At 40.7% G+C, this 26,610-nt stretch overlaps 1 protein-coding gene across 2 annotated transcripts; it reads right to left on the bottom strand.

Moving 5' to 3' along the window:
• Window positions 1–333: 333 nt before the first annotated feature.
• On the bottom strand, window positions 334–24,899 carry LOC121321491 (protein FAM53B-like). Of its 2 annotated transcripts, XM_041260465.1 has the most exons (6): window positions 24,632–24,899; window positions 15,854–15,978; window positions 11,941–12,200; window positions 9,879–9,933; window positions 6,190–6,980; window positions 334–1,452 (listed from the first exon to the last, which is right to left on the bottom strand). In XM_041260465.1, the coding sequence occupies exons 3-6, from the start codon at window positions 12,019–12,021 to the stop codon at window positions 1,105–1,107; spliced, it is 1,275 nt and encodes a 424-aa protein (XP_041116399.1). In that variant the 5' UTR covers window positions 12,022–12,200; window positions 15,854–15,978; window positions 24,632–24,899; the 3' UTR covers window positions 334–1,104. The 2 variants fall into 2 exon arrangements, with proteins under 2 accessions (XP_041116399.1, XP_041116400.1); XM_041260466.1 differs by lacking the exon at window positions 15,854–15,978.
• Between the last annotated feature and the right edge of the window lie 1,711 nt (window positions 24,900–26,610).

Below are 26,610 nucleotides of genomic sequence, written 5' to 3'. Positions count from 1 at the left end.
AACACTTAATGTTACAAAACAAGTAAGATGCACATGTAGAGGCCCTGAAATGATAATCTCAGCATTAACAGTCCTTATTGTTTTTGGTCTCTTTTCAGAAGAAAAACTTTAAGATATCCAGCCTGTAGTACTTTACTACATCCGTTATCTTCCACCCAATCTCCTCAGCTATCCCCATGGTTGAATATGGAACCCGAGAAAGGTGGTCGATGGTGGTTGTTGCAACATCAAAATCATTCTCTGATTAACATTCTTGTCTGCTGTAGTTTTTTTTTTTTTTTTTTTTTTTTTTTTAAATAATTATTTGTATTCATTTTCCAATTTTCTCCCAATTTGGAATGTCCAATTATTATTTAACCTGGCTCACCGCTGCAACCCCTGAACTAACTCAGGAGAGACGAAGATGAGCACTTGCGTCCTCTGAAACGAGTTGCGTCAGCCATCCGCTTTTTTTCCCCTCAGAACTTACAGCGTCAGAGGACTACGCAGTTCTGAACTGTGTACAGGCTGGCCCACAGGCACCCAGCCAGCCATAGGAGTCGCCGGTGTGCTGCGAGTCAAGGAATCCCTAGCCGACCTAACCTCTACTCTACCCCGGCAGCGCTTGGCCCTGGGAATACCCGTTCATGGTCGGCAGTGTCATAGCTTGAATTTGAACCTGCGATCTCCAAGCTATAGGGCGCACTCTGCACTCCGGGCAGAATGCCTTCACCGGATAAGCCACTCGGGAGCCCCCATCTGCTATAGTTTTGTGTGCGAGCAGGGGAATGCTTTTAAACTTTTCACCAAGCCTCTCAACCCAGTACAATAACATGACCCCCCCCGGCGCCACGTCACCCCACTAAACCTCTGTGGTACTTCTCTTTAGTGTGCCACATAACCATGCTGCACTTCTGAACCCTGCCAAATTCCACGCCCTGAAATCTACCTCATTTCAAAAAAAGATCTCCTTAAGCAGGGTATGTGAGCCCTTGTACTGACTAAGGCATGTTCCTGCTTTGCGCTGTGGTGCCCAACATCAGCTCCTCCCTTAGTTTCACGGCTTCATACAACTTTCAAAACCCTGCAACGCTCTTCAGGGCACCAGTCAACACCTTCCCAGCTTCAGTTTCTTTCAATCTGGTCTATGTCCAGTTCTCCTCCCAGCTGAGAAGAATCCCCCGCTGTCCTGCTCTCGACCTCCCAGTTCACGCACTCATCTACATTCTCTGCTGTCTTCTTGGAGTCTCCGTCCTCGTCTGGACTGAAGTGCAGCTCCTCATTGGACAGGTCCTCCTTGTTGGCCCCGTCCTCTTCAGGGTTCTGTTGAGGCCCCACCTCTGGTCCCCCAGCAGGTCCGAGGTCAGCCTCATATTTTTTAGTGCCGCTACAAGTGGGAGGCACTGGTTTAGTTTGGGAACAGTCTTCACTGGGGATACCTGGGCAACTAAGGCTATGGACATTTCTTAGCTTCTGGAAAAGAAAGACAAAAATATATATTTTCAGTGTTATAATTAGCAACCTGTTACTTTGCATAAACATTCTGAAGACGCAAATCAGTACCACCACTCTCTAAGATTCCACATTCAACTGAATGCTCAACTTCAACCCATGCTGGTGCTGCGTTTTCTGGTATTATTGAGACGGATTAGAAAAAGTAACACATTGGCTTCTGGTTGAGTGAGCTTGAAGGAAATATTTACAGTGTCGAGTGAAACTGAAACATATGCTGTGGGTGGGGAATGAGACGTGTTTCACATTCTTGTCTTGTACAGAACTGTAACACATTCTTTCCATTACAACAGGCAGCTCAGTTCTAGAATAGCAGCACTCACTTCAGAGGTGCACTATAAGAGGATGAGCCAGACCATGTTTGAGACGTAAGGGAACTCAGAAGTTACAATTTTAATGGTACATTCCTAGGGTTCATCAATAAACACTCAGAACTGTCTAAAGTCATACGTTTATTGTACTTGGATTTTAGTTAACAGCAGGCTTCTTTTCACATCTCACAAACATCCTACTGTAGTGGAAATATGAAAATCTAATTGAGCAACAATGCCTGACACATGAGATTATGGAGTGGTTTGGTTAGTAAGGAGTGTTATGCAAACCAGTCTGTAATTTTGAGGAGGGTCAATGAACATGAGGGATGTGTAAGAACTGCACAAAATGAACAGGCAGTTTTGCGCATCTCAGATTAGACCTGACACACACCACATTAACCAATGTGAAACCTTTACCAAGATATTGGCTGCACAATTAACTATTGGTATAGATGTGCTGTGCAGAGATAGTTATCTGTAATGTCAAACACTGTCACAAATTCTGTGGTAAATCTTACTGTATAAGAATATGCTGCTGCAGTGTTCACCACTGTAAATAGTTCAGATCCTTGTAAAATGTTGCAAACAAACAGTATAACCAGGGCAGGGTTTACATACATCCGAATTACCCAAATCAGTTCCTCTGTATTTGTTACCATGGAAATACAGTATTAAACTTAGTCAAAGTACATGTTTTTTTTCCAGCTCATGGCTAGCATTTTCAGCAAGATAGTCTTCTTGTTTCATGTGAAAGATATAAATCTCTGTTGAGATACTCTGCATATAACAAATAATGTTCTTACACTATTATATACATCTAGCTTGTATTATCAAAGGCTTTGGAAAAACAAATAGATATTAAAGAAAATAACACAGGGGCCATAGCTCAGTATACTCCTAGAATATGAATGTTGTACCATTTACCATTGCAGAAAAACATTTTAGGAGTTAAATGAGAACAAACCCTCTCAGTCAATCTGCATTAACACTTAGGGTGCTCCGCACTGGGACACATTGATTGTTGGTAAACAAGTAGGTCCTTCCCCCCAAACTCTTATGCCTTGCCTAGAAAATGTATAACACTGTGGGTTTTCAATGTGTCTCATTAGAATCATTTACACGCATGAGAATAGCCAAAGTGATTTATTAAGCAAGTGGCAGGGTAAACAGGTAGGGATATCCCACTCCCCAAATACAACAAACAGCTGAGGTGCTCAAATACTATGGAATCACCCCAGTGCTTTTCTTTTACCTTTAATGCACAGGCAACACAAACAAAACACAGCATCAAATCTAGCCTTAAAAAGGGGAATAGCAGCTTACCAACTCTTTTTTTGCCTGACAAATGTTGACATAATTGCTAAGCAACACATGTCTACAAAGTACAAATTAAAAGCACTGCACTTCACCTGCACGCACTGATGCCGAGGCACCTGGAACAGACGATTCTGGGAACAGTTCTGAGCCATTTTCCCCACCAGCAGGATAACAGAACCAAGGTCTAATGTGGAAAAGCAGAAAATCAGAGCTGGCCGACTGAACCTCAGCTGGGAGGGTGGGCTCAAACACTCAAACGGGAAACTTGTGTTCCCTCCCAGACACCTGGCCAGGAGCCTTGTGAGCTGCACTAAAGAAGTAGCTACATGCCAGTGTTCTACATAATAGACATTGCTGTTCTATTGTGAGAAGAGGCAGTAAAAAAAACAAAAATTATATTCTCTAGAATTATATTTTTTTTAAAGAAGTGTTCTGATAGTGAACAGTACAGCTGGGTCTGGGGTTCTGCCGGACACAAGAGAAGGCATGTTATCCCCCATTCCCAAACCCTACCAGCACTTCAAGCTGCCAGTCAACGGGATGCCAGTTATTCCTGGAATGTGGCATCGGGCAGAGGGAAATTGCCCACCTCTGGTGTCCTTGATCCCAGGCCAGTGAAGGAATATAAATAGCTCAGAAACCTATTGGTCTGACTGAGTGTCAATAAGTCCTTTCTAAGATAACACTTGGATGATACCTTTCATAATTTGAATTTTGGAAGTGGCGAGTATATCCCTTCCCTTCCGTGTCAGTTCGGGTATTTGTGGTGTATACCTCAATTTTTTCAGAGAAAGTTCTTTTTGAAAATATTCTTGGAAATATTACTTCAAAGTTCTCAATATAATTCTCAATAACTGTCTATATAATAAGCAATATCACGCAAAATTCAGCTATTCTTACACCCTTACCCTAGCATATTTATGTCCCGCCTCTGCTCACTAATGATTGGACAGCTGTATAACCCTGGCAGATCATTGACTTTCCCATTGGTTAAACTCCCAACTATGTCCTGCCTCTGCTCACTCATGATTGGACACCTGCATAAGAAGGGGCAGATCTTTGACTCTCCCATTGGTTAAACCTATTAAAGACTTTAAAATGTTTATGTCCCGCCTCCGCTCACTTATGATTGGACTGCCGCAGAGAAAATGCAGATCTTCTATTGGTTGATTTTATATTATATACAAAAATAAATTCTGCATGATTAAATTGGAAAAAAAAAAACTCTTTAGTTGATTAATCGGTCAGATTCTGTTAATTGGAGCAGCCTTCATTTGTATCTGTACTTTGCTAAATGAATGCTTCTTGTAAAAGATTTGAATAATAAATGATAAAAGACTCGCTAAGGCAGCAATGCTTTTTTTATGGCACGGGTAATCAAGGTGTTGCATGTTACTGAAACAAAAACAGTGTCAGCTGCTATGCAAGTGCTTAACCAGGGGTGAACCAGCTTCCTCCGAAAATATTTGCACAGCTTAACCCGTGCCATCCCCTCTGTTACAAAACTACGACCAGCCGGACGTGGTGTCACTGAGTTTGTGTATGGTTTACCTCTGAGTATACCATTTCTAGAGGAGTTACAACTGGAGCAAGCAAAATTATCTTTTTTTTATTTTATATATACTAGCCAATAGGGACTGGCTATACAATATCACACACTGACCCAACATCCAGTAAAAGCACTCCCGTATCCTTCTGCTGGTGTATCCTCTTACAGGCAGAACTCTTATCACTAAGGTTTTCCTTCTGACCTTGATGTCTGGGAGATTTGACCCTTGATCTGGCAGAGGCCTGTGTTTACTATATGAGGGGGAAGTGTGTGAATGTTTGGGTATGTTTGCCTGGCTGTGCAAGTCAGAACCAGTCCCTGGATTTCAGCTCCTTGTTTTAGACGATTCCACGTCATCCCTTTGCAAATCTATTATGTTTAGGGTTGTTAATGGAAAAGGTAATTGAAATGGTCAACTACAATTAACAGTTTTAACAAAATTATTACAACCATTTTAGTATGTAACGAAATCCCTCACCAGAAGCAAGTGACCATAACAAATTGCTGTTGCCACAGAACAAAAAATGCAGTCATCACTCATGGTAACAAGACAATAAGAGAAGAGGACGAGTTGGGAGCCAAGATACTCTGGCTTTGAGTCCCAGCTCAGCCACTACACTTGCATTGTTGCAGTCTCTTAAAAGGAACAGCCGCTGTCTAAAAATTAGTTTTTTGTTTGTTTTTCCACAGCCATGGAACTTCTGGATCTCACTCAAAGTGTTTTGCAGGGGTCACCTCATCTGTGAGGGGAAGAGCAGAGGGAAACCAGCCCCCAGTACAGTACAGCCCTGTAGCCTGGCACACAGAGCAATGCATCCCCACGGAGCTTCAGAACACTACTGGAGTTGGATAGGAATTGCCTCAGTGGGTCTGTAGAGAAAAGCTGAGCTGTCCTAAATTAAATCAGTATTATACAATAGGCCCACCCCTGCCCATTTTCGGGCTGTGTGATAAAGCTAGCCATCTGTTTCCTCAATAATAATCTTGTTACATAAAAATAACACATGCATACATAATAAAGAACCCTGTATCCCTTTTAAGAATAATCCTGTGATCTGTGTTTGAAGCTCAGAGTCAGCTGACTAATAATGTCTCAGCGGGTCTGTTTCTTCCAGGAGGTTCCCTGGCATATTTTAACTTTTTCTATTTAGCTGTTGAAAGCTGCAAGGCAGACTCCATGTGGCATGACAGCTCCCGTGCATAATTAGATACAGCCCATTCCTTGAGAGGTTAGGTAGCACAGGGTTGGGTTGAGTCTCAACCTAATCAGACAGCAGTCCAGATCTCAAATCGCTCTGTTCAGCACAATATAAACAGCCCAGGACTGACTAGAGACAGTGAAGTTTTGGAGGAAGAGTGTCTGACTTGAGCCAGTATTCTTAAAACAATAATGCAACTGTTCTAGCAAAATTTCAAGAGAGTTCAAAATCAAATTAAAAAAACATGCTAATACTTTCTAGAAAATATCATATACTATGCCTGCACCATATTCAAATCTCTTTCTATGTGCACACTTACTTGCGTCATTTTTACTAGGTCAAGGGACGGCCTCTGCTCCTGGGCCTCCTCAGGCCTCCTCCGCTTCATCCCAATCTTCTTGTCATTGAGGACACAAGGCTGGGAGCGGCTCCTGGACAGCCCCTCAGGCCCTGCGCGTCTCCCCAGTTCGGGAGTTGAGTCTGGGCTGCTGTGAGCCGACGGTGCCTGGTACTCCAAGGAAGAGATCTGCTCGTGGGAGAGCGAGAGGGACCTGTGAAGCTCGGTGGAGTCTCTGACTGGGCCACTGCCAGTGCTGGAAGGCAAGGCCTGGAAGCCTGGCCAGGACTGGCAGACAAGGCGCTGTCCGAAACAGGTCTGGTCGTAGCCGAGGGAGAAGGCAGTACCGGGGAATGTGTTGGAGCGGGTAGGCAGGCTGAAGCTGGAGCTACGCTGCATGGTGCTGCCAGTGAAGCCGCTGGAGCCACGCTGCACGCTCCCACCACTGTGGCAGCGCCGCTTCTCCACGGGGGTCCAGACCCGAGAACCCACAGGCCTCCAAGCCGCACGGCAGGGGCTCATCTCATCGGATAAAGACAGGGAGCGGCACTGGCGCTTGCTGGGTGGGGCAGTGGCTGGGCTGCTCTTGGTGTCGCTCAGGCTCAGGTCCCTGATGAGGCTGGTAACGGCGCTGGCTGTAGCAAACTCCCGCGCCCTGGATGGGCTCTCCTGGCAGGGCTCCGGCAGGACATCCCACAGAGACTCGAGGCTCGCACCAGCCGTCTCCTTCCGGAAGGGACACTTCCGATTGAGCTCTGACCAACTGTCACATTCTGTTAGAGAAGCAAAACTGGTCAAAGTCAGTCATAGCCACATAGAAGCTACGAATGTATTGACTGAACATTTGCTACATAGATTGATATCAATAAGGATTGGAATGATGCTGTACATTTGAGTAAGGGAGAAATCGTTATTATTATTATTATTATTTATTTAGTCATCGCCAATGGTTTTTACCCCAGTTTTCTCCCCAATTTGGAATGCCCAATTATTACTTTTATCTCGGTTCACCACTGCAACCCCCCTCGGGAAACACAGGCTGAAACACCCGTCCTGCAAAACATGTTCTTGCCAATTTGTCATTTTTCGCACTGCCGATTCACAGTGAAGCCACTAGACCTACAGTGCTGGAGGACAACACAGATCTGAATGGCTCCACTGCAGACCCGCAGGCACCCTCTCAGCCACAGGGGGCGCTGGTGCGCAGTGAACCGTGGATTGCCCTGCCGACCTAAGCCCTCCCTACCCGGGCGGCACTCGGCCAATTTTACGGCTTCCCCTAGGAACTCCTGGTCACAGTAGAACTTTTAATGAATTGATAATTACATTCATATTTTACAGGAAATAATATATTACCTATTTGTAATTATATTTTAATTCTTGCTTTTGTAAACTGTTACTCTTAAAGTTGTATAAAACACTTTTTTTTTTCATATCATAAACACATTTCTCAGTTTCTTCCTCCTGTGATTTGTAGTTTCATTGTATTGAATAGGTTGCTGGGCAATCAGAGAGCATCCGTACCAGTTAAAAAAGTGTTGTCGTGTAAAGCTATTGCATATTAGCGCATTTATATAAAAATAAATTCAATCACATTTTCAACACCGCCTGATATACATGCACATCAATACTTGACGTACATCTTACGGTTTTTGCATGCAGGTGATATAATCTATATTACTTTTGTGTTTGGTAATTTGCATTAATGCCATGAAGGAACTAGAAAAGGTTACAATAATGTTTGAAGCTTCTGCCCGTTACAAAATAGTATTAGATTCAATACTTGGTAAAAGGGTGAGAATGATACAGAAAGTACCAAAACTAATAATAGTGGCTTGTAAAAGAGTACAAGTTTCAGGGCATTCTTGAAAACTACAGTTATTCATTGGGTTTATATATATATATATATATATATATATATATATATATATATATATATATATATACACACACACACACACACACACACACACACACACACACACACACACACACACACACATATATATATATAAACAAGTCTTCTGATCGTGAACGGTACACGTGGGTCTGGGGTTCTGCTCGATACAAGACAAGGCATGTTATCTACGATTCCCAAACCTTCGCAGCCACCTCTGGTGTCTTCGATCCCCCCCCGGATTCTTGATCTGTTCCTTTCAATTAATAAATGCTACAGCTCAGTCATACAGGCACTACTATATTTGTATATTTGCTTTTACCGCACTGCATTTAACTGCGCTGGATTTTACAGCAGCTGGTTTTTGATCTAAAAGGATGAGCAAGACTAATATCTTTGCATTCCAGGTTGAACCATCAAAGATTTGACAAGCAGTCTTGTATCAAACTTCTTGTTTTCCCATGAAAAGCTAAATGAATCCGAGCTGAGTAAATAGATTTATCAGCCCAACCTACAACAGACCGAAGCCTACAACAGTCGCTCACCATTACCTAGACTTTCAAAACCTTTTGCCAATACCATTCAATTTAATCACAAAAACAATGAGCAGCTCTCTCGACAATCAATGTATCGCAAATAATAACTACAGTACTGTAGTGTGCCTAATTCACTAACATGAGCAAGACGCTGTGTTTTTCAAGCTCTTAAATACAAGCATATAAACAACAAGTTCAACTTGTTGTTTTTACTTGTGGGTAAAACCTACAGAGATACAATCCTTGCCATGTAAATTATGTGTGTGTCACTTGCGTAAATATGCACAAGGTGTAATAACAATGTAATACAAAACACCTCCAGTACAACCCAGGACTCCAAGGTGTCTAGGAGGAACAGGAAATACCAGGGATGTTACTTAGTTGTTTGTTATTTCTTTTCTTTTTCTATGTAATACTATTGTTATTATCATTGTTACTATCATGCCCACTTTAACTTGCAGAATTGTCTTTTAATGTGAATTATTTTAAGCTTTGTAAAATATCTGTTAAAAAAAAACGCTTACAGTACTTTATTGTGCTCAATCTCTCACCTGCCATATCGTAAGATCTCTTGCACCACCTCCAACAACTCAATGCAACACTGGCACATTCTTCACTCTATCAGCGAATAAACAAACAGTTCTGTGCAAATGATATCATGAACTGTAACAGACGGCTTGCATCGTCATTCAGTCTTGAGGTTGTTAACATCTCTGGAGACAGCCATCTGTTATCCTCTGTAATACTACTAGAAGGTACACAGTGAAACTGTGCTGTAACTCCAAATTAGTGAAATGATATTGCATTTAAAGCTGAACTGCAGTTACAATGCAGTAGTTAAGAACCTGCAGTCTTGTACTAATTTACTGCACTTTCGAAACAAGTTTTTGCATTGGCCAATAGAATAAAGACGTGCAGTACATTGTGATTCAAGGTTATTTGAATAAATATGCTGATGTAAGAAGGAGAATGCACTACCTATTAAGTTATTTAGTTGTGCACAAATGCATTGTACTGGAAGGTCTGTTGTGTTGTATCTGCACACAAAGATCTGACATCAAAACCCTGTCAATGCTGGCTGTTCTATCCAAGTACAATATGGCTCTGGTTCACTACTGTCATCTGAATTCCCAGCTGTTGATGGACATGACAAAAGCACAATTATGGGTAATTCTTTTTAAGAGCTTATTTGCCGCTTAGATCAAGGCCATGTGCATTTTATTTCGAAAACCACTTACCCATAATTCCACAGGAGAAGAGAGTCGTCCCTCTACTCGTCATCTTTGGATTATGCTGCAAATAAACACACAAGCTGATCAAACCAGAGTATCTACCGTCTTGGACGATGTCAATAAGCAAAGCATAGTTAAAAGTGTTTCATATGTGGTATCAATTTTTTTTTAAAGGAAAAACAAGACCAGCTTTGCAACTTAAATGGTTGAATGTCCTGTTAGAACCTTAAAGAACACAGTCTTTTTCCTACTGCAGACTTTCACACATTAACTGTCTCTGCAGTTTCCTTTAAACCGTAACCAAAACTGTGTTGATATTTTTACATCACATGTTCCTGAACAAGTTTCCGTAACTAATAAAACACAACCAGTTGCACTGGAGACATCACATTCCCAAGTGCTTCTAGCCAAGAAAAAGTGTCTCCTCTCACTGCTATTGTATACCTCTATAGAGGTATGGTGAAGAGGTATGGTGTAGGTACTAATCACAACTCGTGCTAACAAGTCTGACCACTTCCTGAGTGGGCACCTGAGGTAACCAGTTTACAGCAAGCCACTGTCCATTACATAAGCACGGTCAAATGTGAAGTTTTGAGAACACAAGTTCCGGTGATTTTAAAAAGAAGGGGAATAGATGGCAGAGTGAGGTGATCCATTAGCATTACATCGGCCTGTGTTCGAATTAGGCTTATACCCCAAGTTAAATGAGTTATGTGCTCTCAATTTGAGCCCCAGTAAACGTTAGTCCACAGCAATCCTGCACAATTGCGTCTTGCATGGGAGTGGCCCAGAACTGAATGGTGGGGGGGTGGATGACAATCCTTTTTAAAAACAACTCTGAAAAGGCACACCTGAATTGAAAACAAGTAAAAGGCAAAATATTATGCAAGAACCAAAAACTGAACTGAAATGTTTTCTGGGGAACCCCTGAGCAACCAGTGGACTCCAGTTTGAGAACGACTGCTTTAGGGAATCATATCCCTGCCCTAGTTTTCTGTCAGATGGTCCGATTTTAGTTTTTTCTTTTTTTTGCATTTAGTGGGTTTCAAATGTTAGTATTAGTGCCCAGTGGGACCATCTGCTTTACTTCAACTTGGCTGTTGTGTCCAGATTGTATAGTGGTTCAGTGGGTGCATTTGTGCGTGTAACCTAATATGAATGGTATGGCATAAAAACAGCGTCAGAGTATTCTAAGAGTGCACTCAGACTTCAGTTCATCCCCCTTATAACTGGAGTTCAATATTTTATTCTTCTGAACACTTACAGACTGTAAAATGAGTGAGATTATTTTGGAGTAGGTTATTCATACAGGCAGACATGTTTGTGTAAATGTAGAAATAAGTTTCTTTTTAGGTACAGCCTAATTTTTCCTTGACCTGCATAATACAGAAGATGCTAGTGGCCCTAGTAGCGGAGTCTTCTAAAAAAATTTGCTTCCAGTTAAACTGCAATCTAACTAGCCTCTCTTTTTGCATTAATTTACTAAGCTATAACTTTTACCTGCAGTTGTTTTACAGACTGGGTAGGGATGGCAGTTCATATGACTGGCTGTTGACAGGCTGATCAGTCAGCGACTTGGACTTTTTAAGCAACTGCAAATTCATAATGTGAAATGAACTTGGCATTACTGGAAAGGGGCTGACTGAGTTGAAACACCCAGCTCAGTGTGTGGGGAATACACTTGTTTAATATGAATTTTATTTGATGTAAACTTGGTTCAATGAATAGTGCCTGTATATAATGTTCAAATGAGTGAACTGCCTGTATATTGTTTGTGTACATCCTAAAGACAGTCAACAGTGTAGTTGTAAATGGGGGCCCCACATTAGTATGTACAGTCCACAGTATTGAGTTTCAACAGGCATTGCTTTCCAGGGCACACATACTGTAATACTACACTCCTGCTCAAAAGGGTAACAAAACAATTAATATGTAGTTAAGGAACAAAATCCTGGAATGATTATTTGCAGCCAGCTTTGCCCTGCACTGAGAAGTCAAAAAAAATATCTAAACTAAAGGAGTTAAAGAAACTAAATAAAACAGTGTTTTTGCGATTACCATATCTTACCAGTTCAGAGTTTGAGGCTCTGTGCTTTACATCATCAGCACCCTTCTTCTTGTCTAGTGTTTTAGTAAGGATGATCAACATGGTAACACACTTGTTTGTCCCAATCGACTCCAGTGCAGGCAAAGATCAACAGGATCCATTTTTACCGGCCGCTGCTTCCTGTTTCAAAGCGTCCGAGTTGAAAAGTTCAGCAAGGTTGTTTTCCATTGGCTGAACACGGGGAGACTCTACTGGGACACTTTCCAAACCTCCTCCAATCACTGTGCAAACATGAGGGATAGAAAGAGATTTATTTTTTCCACATCATAAACTACAAGCAAGAACAGCAACAAAACTACGGGCAGGAAATCGATCCTGCCTCACTCCCTGTTCTTGGCTCCTTATCTTAATGACCTTCAGTGTCTCGTACACCGTGCAAAATCACAAGCAGCATTCTTTAACTGCACTGGGGTTCTAGCATCCTATTTATTTATGTATTTTATTTAACCAGGAGAGAACCCTTGAGATATACATCTCATTTCCAAGAGGGTCCTAGCAAGAGAAATGACATGATACAATCATGAGATGCTTAATATACAACAGCATGTTGGCCCATATTGGATCTCGATTCAGGGATTTTAAAAGTCATTTGATCTTAGTACATAAGCAGTGGGACATGTCTCAGACAGAGATCTAAAGTAACTTGGTGCATTTCCAGTGTACACATTATAAATTAAATACATTTTTTTGTGTGTGTTTAGTCTATACCTACTATCTTCAAAGAGAAACAGCACACACACACACACACACACATACACACCACAGTATGAAGTTAAATAAGCCAATCACAATACAATACAAAGAGAGCCTTCCACATGGTAGGTCACAAGGCAATCCGATCTATTGAACAAGTTCTACTAATGAAAGCTATTCTACAGTACAGTAAATCATGAAGACCCGCTTAGCCAATCAAGGCACCTGTCTTTTCATCTAATGTACCGTGTCACCTGGTGACAGTATATCACAAATATAATTGTGGAATCGCAATTTTTATTGTTTCTCTTGGGTCAGTGCTGGGTTCAGTTTTCATTCTGTTTTCAACTTTTGAGAAAATAAATAATTATACAAAACTGATACGAAAACAACTAAATTGAACTGCTTCTACAAACATTCCAGTTGTTTCTTGCTGCCATAGATTTAATTTTTTTTTTTTCCTTGCTGAGAAATGGAGGAAGACTTTGGTGCTAACAGGCCAAAAATCTGGCCATTTGAATCTTTAATATCCAGAAACTGGAGTACAGCCCTGACTCCTGAGCACACGTTCACACAGCAACATAGCGCTGGCAGTCAAAGCAGATCCATGGAATCCCCAGGCAGGGTACGAATATCAGTGACCTTCTGGTTAACACCTTCTTCCATAAGCAGCTCACCCAAGACGGCTCTAAAACAGTTGATGGAAACCACATGGAGATGCTAGCATGGTGAGTGATTAAAGAGACAAATATTTTTCTCCAGACCACATCTCATAAAAGTTTGCCAACCTCTGAAAAAGATATCCAATTAATTCAATGTACAGAGAGAGAGAGAGAGAGAGAGAGCGAGAGAGAGAGAGAGAGAGAGAGAGAGAGAGAGAGAGAGAGAGAGAGAGAGAGAGAGAGAGTAAGAAGGAGCTTGATAACCTGACATTAGTCCTAGAGGTGTCTGCAGAACAAAGCACCTTTGTGTGGAGGATGAAACACCGTGGGAAACAAAGAGCTGACATCAGCAAGGGATCACAATCCCCCACTGGCCATACACTAGGGACAGGAGCCAAGATAAACCTCACTGGGAGAATAGAGACAGCTCGTGTTTAATCTTCGGCAGAGAAAGCCAACCGCATGCATATGATTCACATTACTGTCATTTATCACTTTGGATCAACAATATAGGATGAGGCTCCCAAGGCTAGTTTTAAATTGTTATGCTAATTTAGCAAATTGTTCATGACTGAAAGTTACTCTATTGTGGTTATGGGTTAAGCAATACAGTTTCTCCAGTCAATGACTTGTTCCCGTATGCTGGGAGGGGTCAAGACAACATAGATGTCTGTGATGGAAAAATGAAGCTCATCATAATTCAGATAAGACAGCATGTAGTGAAAGCACAGTGCACTACAGTGATGGACCTTCTCAGGTACAAATCCCAGCAAGTTCACAAAGTTAGAGTTCTGAAGTGAGAAATCTCCGTGTTATTTTTGATCCTCGCCTAACTTTCGAAGCTTATGCTCGAAATGTTACAAAGGTGTCTTTGTTCCATCTGCGTAACATAGCCTGCTTAAGACCTGTTTTCTCTCCACCTGATGGAGAGAGACTCAGGCATTTCTTCGTCTCCTCTCGACTCGACTATTGTAATGCATTGTTTGCTGGAGACTCTAAACGTGTTATTAATAGGCTACAATATGTTCAGAACTCTGGTGCTCAAGTCCTAACAAGGTCTAAATCTTTTTTACATATTACACCTGTCCTGGCATCTCTGCACAGGCTTCCTGTCAAATTCACGATTGAGTTTAAATTACTACTGTTAACATATAAGGACTGGAATGGTTTGGCTCCTAGCTATATCTCTGATTTGTTAACTGTATATTCTCCTGTGCAAAACCTGAGATCTGCAGATGATGGGCTCTTAACATTGTCACAATCCAGGCTCCGGTCTATGGGAAAGAGAGCCTTCAGTTGCTATGCACTCAAGCTCTGGAATGCTCTCCCACAGAAAATAAAAAGATTTGCATATTGTTGATATTTTTAAAAAGCAACTAAAAAAATATTTTTTTAAAATGGCACTTGAGTCTGTGTAGGGCTGGCTGTTTGTGTGTTTTGCAGTACTGGTGCTGTGTGTCCGCTCTTTCTGGGCTAAACTTGTGTGTTTTAATGTATACTGTGTATTGTTTTAGACTGTAAAGCGCTTTGAGATGCGCTTTGAGATGTGCTGTATGAATGAATTATTATTATTTCTATTTTTTGCAGAAAAAAGGTGATTTTTTTATATATATATATATATATATATATCCCCCCCCGTCTTTTTTCACTATAAAAAAATATTATATTATATCTATATATATATATATATATATGAAAACTTGCAAGCTGAAAACTAAAATATTGGAAGTATCCCCTATGCACCACAAGGAGAACAAAGAAAAATCACAACTTCCATTAATCTTCTCTGCAGTACACTTCCAGCCTCTATATGGGCCTGTCACAAAGACAGCTGCAGTGGGTGACGTCAGACCGGAAACAGGAAATAAACGACAGAGAGAGGTGGAGTTTGGTGGAGCGGAGCGAATAGTTTCGCTCAGCATTTAATAAATGAACAGACAGCCAGAAAATAAACGGTTGTAACACACACAAAAACACAGGACACGGCACATTCACCAAAACAAAAGAGACAAACAAAACGGACTAACACCACACAAAACAAGGTGAGCAGATATTTTAACTTTACACCATTATTTTATTATTTATTACCTCCATCTCCAATCCCGTTCTCCACTCACCGAACACCCAACCCCTAGTGGGTGAAAACATGCAGCTTTTATGCAGCTGTACCGAGACTCGATTGCTATCAATCATTCAGTTGGAGTCGCGGTACAACTGCATGTGAACTAATAAAGTGCATGTGAATTAATAAAGTGCAATTCCCCGTGCTCACATATTATTACGTTTTACTTGCAAGTAAAGTGCTGTGCAATCGTCGTGCCTAAATACAAATATACATTTTAAACACTTGTGTTACACAGACCTGTTTATATCCCGTGTACCAATGACTGTACACCAACATTAACACACAACACAAAATACACACAGGGGCAGGCACTTTGCCACAGGGCCTCATCTGGATTTTCATTTAAAACATGATATCTTTACACGCAGTTAAAGATAGTTCTCAGCTTGCTTACCTGCACTTTCAAGAAGTCTGTTACTATTTCACTCCCAGGTTACTTCACCTCAACCGGGTCTTCAGGGACAAAGCATGTCAGGTGGTAAGGCAAGGAGCTGGTTGATTAATGGCAGGAAAGGTGGCCTTGAATGGGTTTGAAAACTTTGTGTTAGTGGAATAACTCAGGAAGTGCAAGACTAGTTAAAAGCAAGGCTTGTAAACAGAGATTTCCGTGACGTACCAGATATCGTGTTTTAAAACTTGTCCTTCTTTCAAAAGTGCACATTTGAAATCTACATAGTGAATAGGTAAGGTTTCTTGAATACATTCGTTAGCCACAATTTTCATTAGTTACAACCTTCAGTATATTCTTCTTACTGGGGGAAACATTGTGGCTATAGGTGAGGAAGTTCTTCAACATTAGAAATGACGCCAATAGGGATTTTTAATGCCAACAGAAACATTCCAAGAAAAAACGCTAGAAGGTAATTTCCTATCCCAGTACTTCAATACCACATGGCTAAACACATTTCAGTGACACAATCCAGAATCCATATTCACGCTAAACCTGATGGGACAGCTTTGGTTCACACAGTACTGTTTTGTTGGAAAACCATATCTGTTAAAAGCAGCTCAGTTCCTCCACAGCAGTCAAAACACACCAGACCCTGTTACATAAATACTGCTTTTCCAACACTCTACTGGCTATAAATTTACCCACTTCTTGCTGACAGATTTTTCCACAATCAAAGTCATACTAAAGCCACTCACACCACAAAGCCAGTATGCACCGTGCAGCAACCAATGTTTAGATAACAGCACACCGTATAGAATGTTGATTAAAAGTTCTTCATTTACAAAAATCTTGAAATAAAAGCTTCTCAATTCAGAGTGTCTGAAAAGACATCATGGACAGAAGCAGCCAAGCAGAATGCAATCCAAACCTACAGTAACACTCATTCACAGCACTCTTAACAGTCCGAATGCAGTGCTGCATGTAGACTGCAAACATGGATATCAAATCTGTGATCCGATACACAATTACAATTTCCCCATGGCATAGGGGTAGATATCACAATTTCTATTTATCTACTGTTTCCAAATGTGTTTGTGATGACCACTGCTCGTTAAAGGCGACAGGCCATTTTCTAGTTTCCACACACGACTGCTTTTCATTTCAGGATTTTATATTGGATTATCAATGATAATGATAAGAAGTATAATTTTACAAAAAAAGCAATCTTCATCTAAGCTTTGCTTGGGAAAGACCACCCACCCTGCTGTTCTCACAGGTGTCACAGAAGCAGAACATACTACAGGGATGGGAATAAGACTCCCACTGCATAGCTGTTTGATACATTCCTGATTTTACTATGAGTTTAGTAAGACACACCTGAGCTTGTTACCAATACACTGTGACTAATCAAGCTCATAGTAAAACCTGGAATGGGTGAAACTGCTTTGCAATGGGAGTCTTATTTCCATCCCTGTACTTGCTTTTCTAACGCCACAGCAATCCCCTCTGCAGCACACACATGCTTTCTCAGTTCTGACAGAGGTGGCACCCCTGAGAGTCCTGGGTGGGATTCAAAGTTTCAGTCACAGGTTACACCACGTCCATCAGTTCAATCTCTCCTGGCATGACAATGGAGTAATAATTATTTATGTTGTTATCATTAGAAAATATCTACCACTTGAAACGCTGGCAGCTCTCTGGGGGGGACTGAAATACACAGAAACCAGGAAGCAATTTCATGCCTTTTGTAACATCATTTTCTTTGGCTGAAATCCAGGCAGCAGTTTTTCAGGTCCAATTATACACCACAACTATGCAGTATGGAATTAAAGCACACCCTGATTCAAGCGGCTGCTAAGTAAATCAAGTGGATATCACACCTGACCAGAAATGTTCTTGCAAAACTATCTTGAAACATTAGTGATTGACATCTGTGCCTTACGCCCTTTGAAGCTCCAATGCAGTTCAGGGTGGTGACTGAACAAAAGAACCAGGCACATTGCACGCTGTTAGGTATGGCTCTTTCCACGCCAACTCAACCAGAAAAGGGGCATTTTGCTGCCCGACAGTCTCAGATTTTTCTATGAAAATTCACCATGGAGTTTTCGTGCCTGCCAAGTTCATAAATGCTACTCATTTATTTTATTTTTTTTCCCCCTTCGAGCTGTGACCTGGCAAAGGTCAACCTACAGTAAAAAATTGAAATCACCCTGGGCTCAGCTTAGACGCTCCCATCAAGTGTAGAACCTCGTTCGACTCATAAGAATAGGGTTTTCGAGAAAAAAACATCAGGAGCACCTAACTCACTTTTGGAAAGTTGCCAGATGAGGGGTAAGTGACGAGTTTTATTCGAACTTCAGCCCAACCCTTTACCCTGTAAGGGATGCGGGTTCTAAAATGTTAGTATTGCTGTAAGAACCTTAGGAACTACTCTTCCAAATTTAGTGAAACACTTCTGCGTTCAAGTCCCCTCACTGGTCATTAACCACCTCTGAAATTAGAAAACAAATCACAAAAAGATATTTTTGGATAGATGTTGATGAGATCTACTAGAATCAAGCAAAACATTTTGGTATCCACAGATTTTGGATTTTTGGCAGATTTCTGAAGTTGCATTTGTCATGCATTCGAGCACTGCTTATGGCCACTTTGGTGAGGCTATAGTACCAATTAGTCCTAATCGAACTGTCATTATTCTTCAAATTTTTCACTTTTTCACTTTGGGTTCACTTTTGCCAGGTCACAACTCGAAGGGGAAAAAGAAAATTTAGATTAGCATTTCTAAACTCAGCAGGCCCAAAAACCCAGGGCAACAGCTCTGGTTGAGTTGGAATAACCCAAACCCATGTGCATTTATTACACACACACACACACACTGAGGCACAAAAGAAATTCAACACTCTGGTCTAATGGATTTAATCAAATATTTTAAACATAGATATCAAACAAAATCACAGAAAATGTGAGCAAAAATACAGATCAGAGAATCATGATTTTTCAGTATCAAGTTTTCAGTAGGAAATGTGACACACTGTCTAAATGAAAACATTACAAAGTATTGGCTATGACGTCCCTGAATATTAACACAATCCTGGCAGCGTTGACGCACAGAATTGATCATCCTCTGGATAGACTGCTGTGGGATGTTCCGCCACTCTTACTGTCCAGCTGGCAAAGGTTGGTTGGTCGCGGTTTTCTCCTATGCATGGCACTGGCGTTTGGTCCAACAGATGTTCTATTGGACTCAGGTCAGGAGAAAAAGCTGGCCACGGCAAGACCTTGACATTGTTTTCTTGAAGTCAAGTAATTGTAAGCCGAGCACCGTGTTGTCTTGCACTGTCCTGCTGGAAGATTGACACTTCCGGATTGGCTTACAGGAACAAAAAAACTCTTGCCTGAAGGACTTCATCAGTGTATTACTGAGCAGTAAGACTGCCCTCAATCTGCACCAAAGGCATGCGTTAAAGGAGATTACCATGACGTCTCCACACATGTTGTCTTCCTTCAGGTCTGTCAAGGGCAAAACGACATTCATCAGTGAATAAAACACTCCGCCACTCTCTTTGCCACCAGCTCAGATGTTCTTTGGCCCACAGAAGACAGCGATTTCATCTCTCAGCTGTCAACACATTACCCTTGAACAGGTTATTTCTTCCTGGAATTTCTCATGCTGTACCACTGCAGTCTGAAAATATTACACAGATGGATCAGTCAGGTGTGATGGTCCTGGGCCGGTGTGGTGACCCTCTGCCTTCCAGGACGTGGCCTGTCCCTCACAGAGCCGGTTTCCTGGTTTCTCTGGACTAGTCTGCTGATTGCTAAAGCAGAACATCTCATTCTCCGGGCAACTTCTCTCATAAACAGGCCGCCTTCAATTGTGCCAATAGCAACCAGGAGATCGTCATTACTCAAGCGGGGCAGTGTCGTATCTTTCACTGTTCTTGCGTTAATTAAAATCTTTTTGATTGTCTATTTATACTGATTATTAATCAACTTATTTTGGCAATTTTAGCTCAACTCAAATTCCAAACACTGAGCACCTGGTGTTTATGAAATTACATGACTTGAACTCAGTATTTTGTTGTCCCAAGGAACAATACTACTCAAACAATCAACAAAACTATCTGCTCACTATTTAAAATGTAAATAACATTATGTATGTGCAAAATGAGCCAGTGATGTAAAACTTAAAGACTGTTGCGTTTTCATTGTGCATCAGTATCTATATGCAAGTATGGGCTGAGTTCAATTAGTAGTAAAAACTTGGTGTTGATATTGGTGATGGGACTGTTCAAATCACATGGCTCGAGGAAGGGTGCAGCAGCAACATTTATAAGAGCTTAACAACACCTCTCTTCTCTGTTCCTTGTGTCGAAGAATAAAAGTTGGCGTCATTCCATTCAGGAGCTTAAACACACTAAAAACGATTGGCAGAGTACAGTGGCTTTAAAAACATATACAAGGTAATCACATGTAGGGTGAGCATGTGCTAATGTCATCTTATTTATGCTATTAGATAACCCCATTCTGTATTATTTTGCAAGCTTGCATGCAACAGCTCAATCATAAAATACAAAAGAACAAAAAAAACAAAAAAAAAAAAACAATGAGTAGCCATAGTTTCACAAAGGTTATAAATTTGGTATACGAGATGCAAACTATTATTGTCCAAAAGCAAAACCTTATACAACCATTTCCCTTCAAGACACAGCTACAAACTGTGACTCATTGTGGGAACCGAAGGAGTGAGACAGATAAAGAGAAAAAATGTCTGTGTATGTGACTAGCTCAAGGGGAAATAGTAATTTCTACCCATTACTTCTAAAAAAAATTTTGGCCCATTTAGGAAAAAACAAAAACACAAAGAGGAAGAGAGATTAAATGAGATTAAAATCTGTCTTGAATCAAATGGAATGAGTTTGGAGATCTCAGCTCATCTGTCCTTCAAGGCGTAGAGCCACTTCCAATGAGAGGAATCTCACAATAAAATCTTGTACTGATATTCATATAGTGTACATATAGGAGTGCTATTAATCAATACACACAGCTAATAGCAGTTCCATGCTACCATACTAGCACTATTTACATATGAACAACTCTTAAGGAAATTCAAATCCTCTTCATCGACAATAGTTGTTTAAAAAATGTTACATGAACAATTACAGAAGAAATATACTTACTGTAAGTGAAACCCCAGAGATGTCAAATGACTGCCAGAAAGTAGAAATGGAACAGCAGCAAACATTGAAAGGTAAACAGCCTCCTGATGATGAATTTATGATTGCAACTTGCATGCAATACTGCACAATGCCTAGCCTGTGGACTCAGGGTAGTCTCCCTCGCACTGCCGCTCAAGTACCTGAAGGGTTATGCTGGTGTAATCCTGAACATGCATCACCCACCACAGCCCTTCTGGGGGATACAGACTTGCATATTGCCACCTGTCACGAAACAATCTCTCACGATTTACTTCGAAGGTGTCTTTACACTCAAAACTGTTCAAACACTGCCTTTTCAAGGACAAGCACAGACTGCACTGTGTTTACGGTTGTCCTGACAACAATGCCCCCCACCCCACAGGGGGAGATTGCATTGCGCGTATATATCCGATTGTGTCAACTGCCCCACTGTCAGTCCATTTTTATTCTTGTACATTTTTAATAATGTATTAGTAACAAAATAAACCGGTCATGGAAACACACCCACACAATAAAAACAGCTCCAGAGACGACTTTATATAACCCACAAATACGATCCTGGAAATACAAGTGAATCACAACACAACAAGCAGACACAAGAAAATCAGGAAGCCAGTTTTTCAAGGCACAGAAAAGTTCCATCCTGAGTTCTAACAATGCAATACTTATTTTCTTTCAGTGCTGTACAGCCACATTTCCAAACTGTTTCCTAGACTTCAATTCTCTTTTTAAAAAGTCCAGCAATGCCCCGGTTTCATGTAGTATGCAGCTATGATTTGTGATGGATTTAGATGTTAAACGACACTGCATTAGCAGTCTTTGTGTCCATTTCATTGTATGCTGGTCCAGTTGCCCTTTTATTGTTTGCTTTATTATCAGCTTGTTATCGGCTTTACCGTTTTGCTCTCTCCAAGCTGCTACCAAATGGCACAGACGAGCAGAAACAAAGCTACAGCTACCTACAGATTACACCCTGATCGAGGGTGTAGCTGCTGCATTTGCGTAAATAACAATACACCATGTTTCCATTCAGTTCTGAAATCTAATTACAATAAATGCTCCATGCAGTTTCAAAACTACCCCACATCCAAATGTGTCAATGGGTTGTTTCTGGAATTGTTAAGCAGATTTCTGCTACTGGTGATCTCCCAACCCCAGCCCTGCAAACTTGATGGTTAGGTGGGTCAATTAGTAGTGATCTGCTGTACACTGAAGCCTTGGAGAAGGTTGTAAAATGAAGGAAGCTAGATTAATTATTTCCCATTCGGTGCTCCATTTGCCAGAATACGTATATAAACCGCATTGGTATGAATGGTTTATCTAGCAGTACTTCTGCATATTATCAGTATTCTGTTTAAAAGAATAACTTTTATGGTGTTTGTCAATGTATTTTAACATTTCAAGAGAGGAGTTTATAAAGTTTCTGCCAACTTGGCCTTTAAACCCATTTCTACAATCAGACAACAGTGACCTGCAGTCACAGTTAGTGGAACTAAATAAATGCATGTCAACATGAGCTAGAACATGTGCCAGAGATTGACGCTGGTATTTATACTAGCCTATAAGCCTGCAATACGTCTAGTAAGTTTCCTGCAGATTTAACTGAAGCCTGATCATTTCACTGAGGTAGCTAATGAAAAAAAACACTGGATTCAGCTCAAGTGCATTTGTCAGTCCTTCAAGACACAAGTATGTTCCCAGTGCTCCACAAATAAACATAACCTTTACAAATACTGTGACCAGCACAGAAACAAGGAAACAAACACCAGGTACATTCATTACGCCCATATCCAAGTTTGCGCTAGAGATGTACAAGTATCTTTAAACAAATAAAGTAAAATAAATGCAAACTTGGCCAGACTTTTATTAACAACAATAAAACAGATCTGATTGCTATCAGCTGAAAGGAACAAGGCATGTTCAGTGTTGGGCAATAACTGCTGGGCACCTCAGTCTTTTACTTTTTTGTTTTCTCAATGCATCCCCAGTGGGCACTCTGCTCAACAGCATTTTATATTCCAGAGCTAGAAGTCTTCTGTTTCTATCACTGCATTTCTGTAGATTAGCAACAAGTTCTCACATACTGTATGACCAAGTGAGCTTTTCCACTTCAACTGAGCATTAAGCCTGACAAAAGAATCCCATGTGTGTTCAAAATGGAAAGGAACCAGCTGTCTGAACTGTGCAAAATAAGATTATCATTGATCACGGTGTGTTCAGGGTTTAACAGTAGGGGTGGCAACACCAATAATAATAATAATAATAATAATAATAATAATAATAATAATAATAATAACAACAACATGCAGTTTGAGAGACTCTACAGTACCACCAAATATAATATTTGTTGTTCATCCATAATATAATCATTCAGTTGCAACAATTTCAAGTGAAAAGCCACGCGCAGAAAGGAGCTTTTTCTTAACATACTGGTAGTTTGTTCAGGCTCTAGCTAGAATGTATCTCGGAGGGCTAGAAATCTGAGCAGGTAGAACAGAGGACAAGAGCTAAACGGACACATGCTGGTATTTAGGCTTGCTGGAGATCCCATTCCTTTACATTCCTTGTCATTAATTGCTCCCCAGTCTCTCCCTTCAACTTGAACAATACAACTCCATGCAGCAGAAGCTATAAACATGTATGCTTCCTTATACTGACCTATAACTGGTGCATACTCTATATTCAATGGCTTGAGAATTATTTTTTTTTCCGACAGCAACACTAATAGCGCAGTTCCTGCAACAATCATTATAAATAAAGACCCACACAATGCCTAATCTATACAGACGCGGTGATCACGAGCTACTACAGTCGAAAGATCAAAACATATTACTTTATTGGCAGACAGAAGCACAGAACGGTCATATTCCACTATTTTGGAGACATTTTAATTCATGAAGGAAAATGTGGTGTCAACAGAAATACAAACCTGAACTGGTGCATCGCATTCGTCAAACATATTACAATACCGGTGCAACAAAGCACATTTTAAACATAACGGTAGGATCAATTCGTTTTGAAGCATTTGTGACTGCAGACATCATGTCATTTCTGCATGTCATTTTAGCAGATCCTTAAGAAGCAAACAACAAAAAAAGCGCTTAGTAGCTTGGATGCCAGTGTACTAATTGGTAAATAAACACAATGGCTTACCCTCGTGGAACTTTCCATTGCACACCTCTGTGACTTATTGTCAAGAAATGCGACTTCACAGCCGTACATTCAAGGACGCAAGCCGTGCGAAGAAGCATTGAAATCTCACATTCTTCGCAATACAGTAGTACAGTGAAATACACTGTTTTCAAATAACTTAACGCCTAATCGCAGTGTTAAGCTCGTGTTATTAAAACAGTACTGCCTGGTTTGTCTCCACACAAGCATAGCCTGTTCTACCAAGGTGCTGACGAAAAGAAAATCTGACTGGTAAAAACTTGCAAAGAAAAAACCACCTCCATCAATGCAACTTTTAATTAAATATAGTCATACACAGAATCTCGAGTGCATCACCTTTGACGTTACAAGACTGTATCGTTAAATGTGTTAAGTTAACATACAAAAAAAATAATAATAATAGAATACCCACGGGAGCAAGAATCTTTTTTATATTCTCTCGACCAAAGGATTGGGATGCTGCAAGCACCAATAGCAAATATCTGTCTTCAGTCAGCCTGAGTTCATAATGTCATCTTCGGCACATGCAAACAAAAGAACTGCGAAGAAACCTTCGTGCACATCACATCTCACAACCAGCCCACCTCCGCTCACTGACTGACTGTAATAAACTGTACCAGCAGCAGGACAGACCCTTTACACATTGTAACAATATCCGCACACAGCCAAACCATTTCTCAGCTGCGGGGGGTGGAGAAGGGCTAGATCTACTTCATGCATTTCTGCGAAACTCACCTGAAACTAGGCGCTCCCTCCTCAAGATTTATAACATTGTCAGACCGGATTCAGTCCACCTCTTCAAGTCATAGCTCGCCATATCCAACAAAGAAGGCGATAACTTTTCATACCATTCAACTTCGCTTCTGCCCTGTTGCAGTTGGCACGGTCTACTCTAGATAGCAAACATCGAGGAAGTAGACTTGTTCTGCTAATTGCAACTATGCTTCAGGTCATACAGAATTTGATAGTATTTGGTGCCCAGTGTTTTTTGTTCCAGAGCCGTCAGTTGATGGGCGATTCTCCACGCCACTTAGCCTCTATTTTTACTAATATGTAGTGGATAAATTGCTTCCGACCGACTAGGTGCGCAGACTCCTTCATCTTAAAATAATAAACCATAGTAGCGGTCAAGTTTGTGAATTGGGAAAGGCAAGAAGATGTTAAAAATAAAACAAAAAATAAATAAATACATAAATAAAATATTTTTTAATTATTATTTTTTCTTGACTTCCTGTATGAATGTGATTTTCACACAGCTTTGCGATTGTGAGCAAGCCGGTCCAAGTATGTGGATTGCACATATTAAGGATAAGCTCAGGGACTACACAACAGTTTGTGTGCAAAGACCATTGAACCTTTTCAGTGTCCCTTTATCAACGTTCACTTCCAAACAAGTTTCCATGGCTTTGCAACACATGACTCAACCCTATATAACAGTCCTAATAGTCTGTGCGGCAGACTCCATCTCGGAGGAAACACTGGAGTCAGACCCCAGACCCACTGTTTGTTTGGCAGAGCATGATGGGGCAGCGAGTTGAAGAGGAGTTGGTGTTGACTCTCAGAGACCTTTCAAAGTGAATTGGAATGAAGTTCAACCGTTTAACAAAGGGGCATTGAAATGGGTGCCATATATGGATTTCAGAAACCTTTGAAGTTTTTATTATATTTTGAATCCGTGTTGCTTTGGAGATTCTTCTGATACATTGTAAATAAAAATCTAAACCGGAGGTAAAACCTTAATCCATTGGTGAGGAATGCACTGCAACGGATTAAATATCAACTGATTTCAAACACACGGTAAGTACATTTATCCCACAGTACCTCTGTTTGTGAGACTTAATGCTTTTATGTATATTACTTATAGGGAGAGAATGTCTTGCTTTAAACAGACACTGAGTCATTGCTTTCCACATTCATGCTGCACTGGACGGTTTTCTAAATCTACAAAGCTATTCACTAAACGTGTTAAATCATCACAAGAACATCTCATTAGGATACTTCAATCAGTTTCCCTAGATACAAAAAAAAAAAAAAACCCATAAATATTTGCTGCATTGCATTTCAGCTTTATACACTGAACTCTTTACAAAAATCAGTTTAAAACAGGATGTAAAAATCAGCTCATGTTGCCATTAAATACTGCATACAGCACAGATCCACACTGTTCCTCCACTGCAACAATGCGCTGTCAACGTTATGTTCTATTTATTTCGAGAATAAACAAAACAACGTTTAACGGCTATTTGGCATCCTTTGATTTGTAGTTAATTCACTGGGGTAAAGTAAGTCCTACAAAACGTATTCTTTACTCCTGGGATATATTTCTATTTTAAAACGTTACATACATGCCAACATTCCCTATATGGTCGGGACAGTCCCGATTTTCTAGCA

Source organism: Polyodon spathula, chromosome 10, assembly GCF_017654505.1.
Source record: "Polyodon spathula isolate WHYD16114869_AA chromosome 10, ASM1765450v1, whole genome shotgun sequence".
In the NCBI taxonomy this organism is placed as follows: Eukaryota; Metazoa; Chordata; class Actinopteri; order Acipenseriformes; family Polyodontidae; genus Polyodon; species Polyodon spathula.
This window is presented reverse-complemented; position numbering and strand designations above follow the sequence as displayed.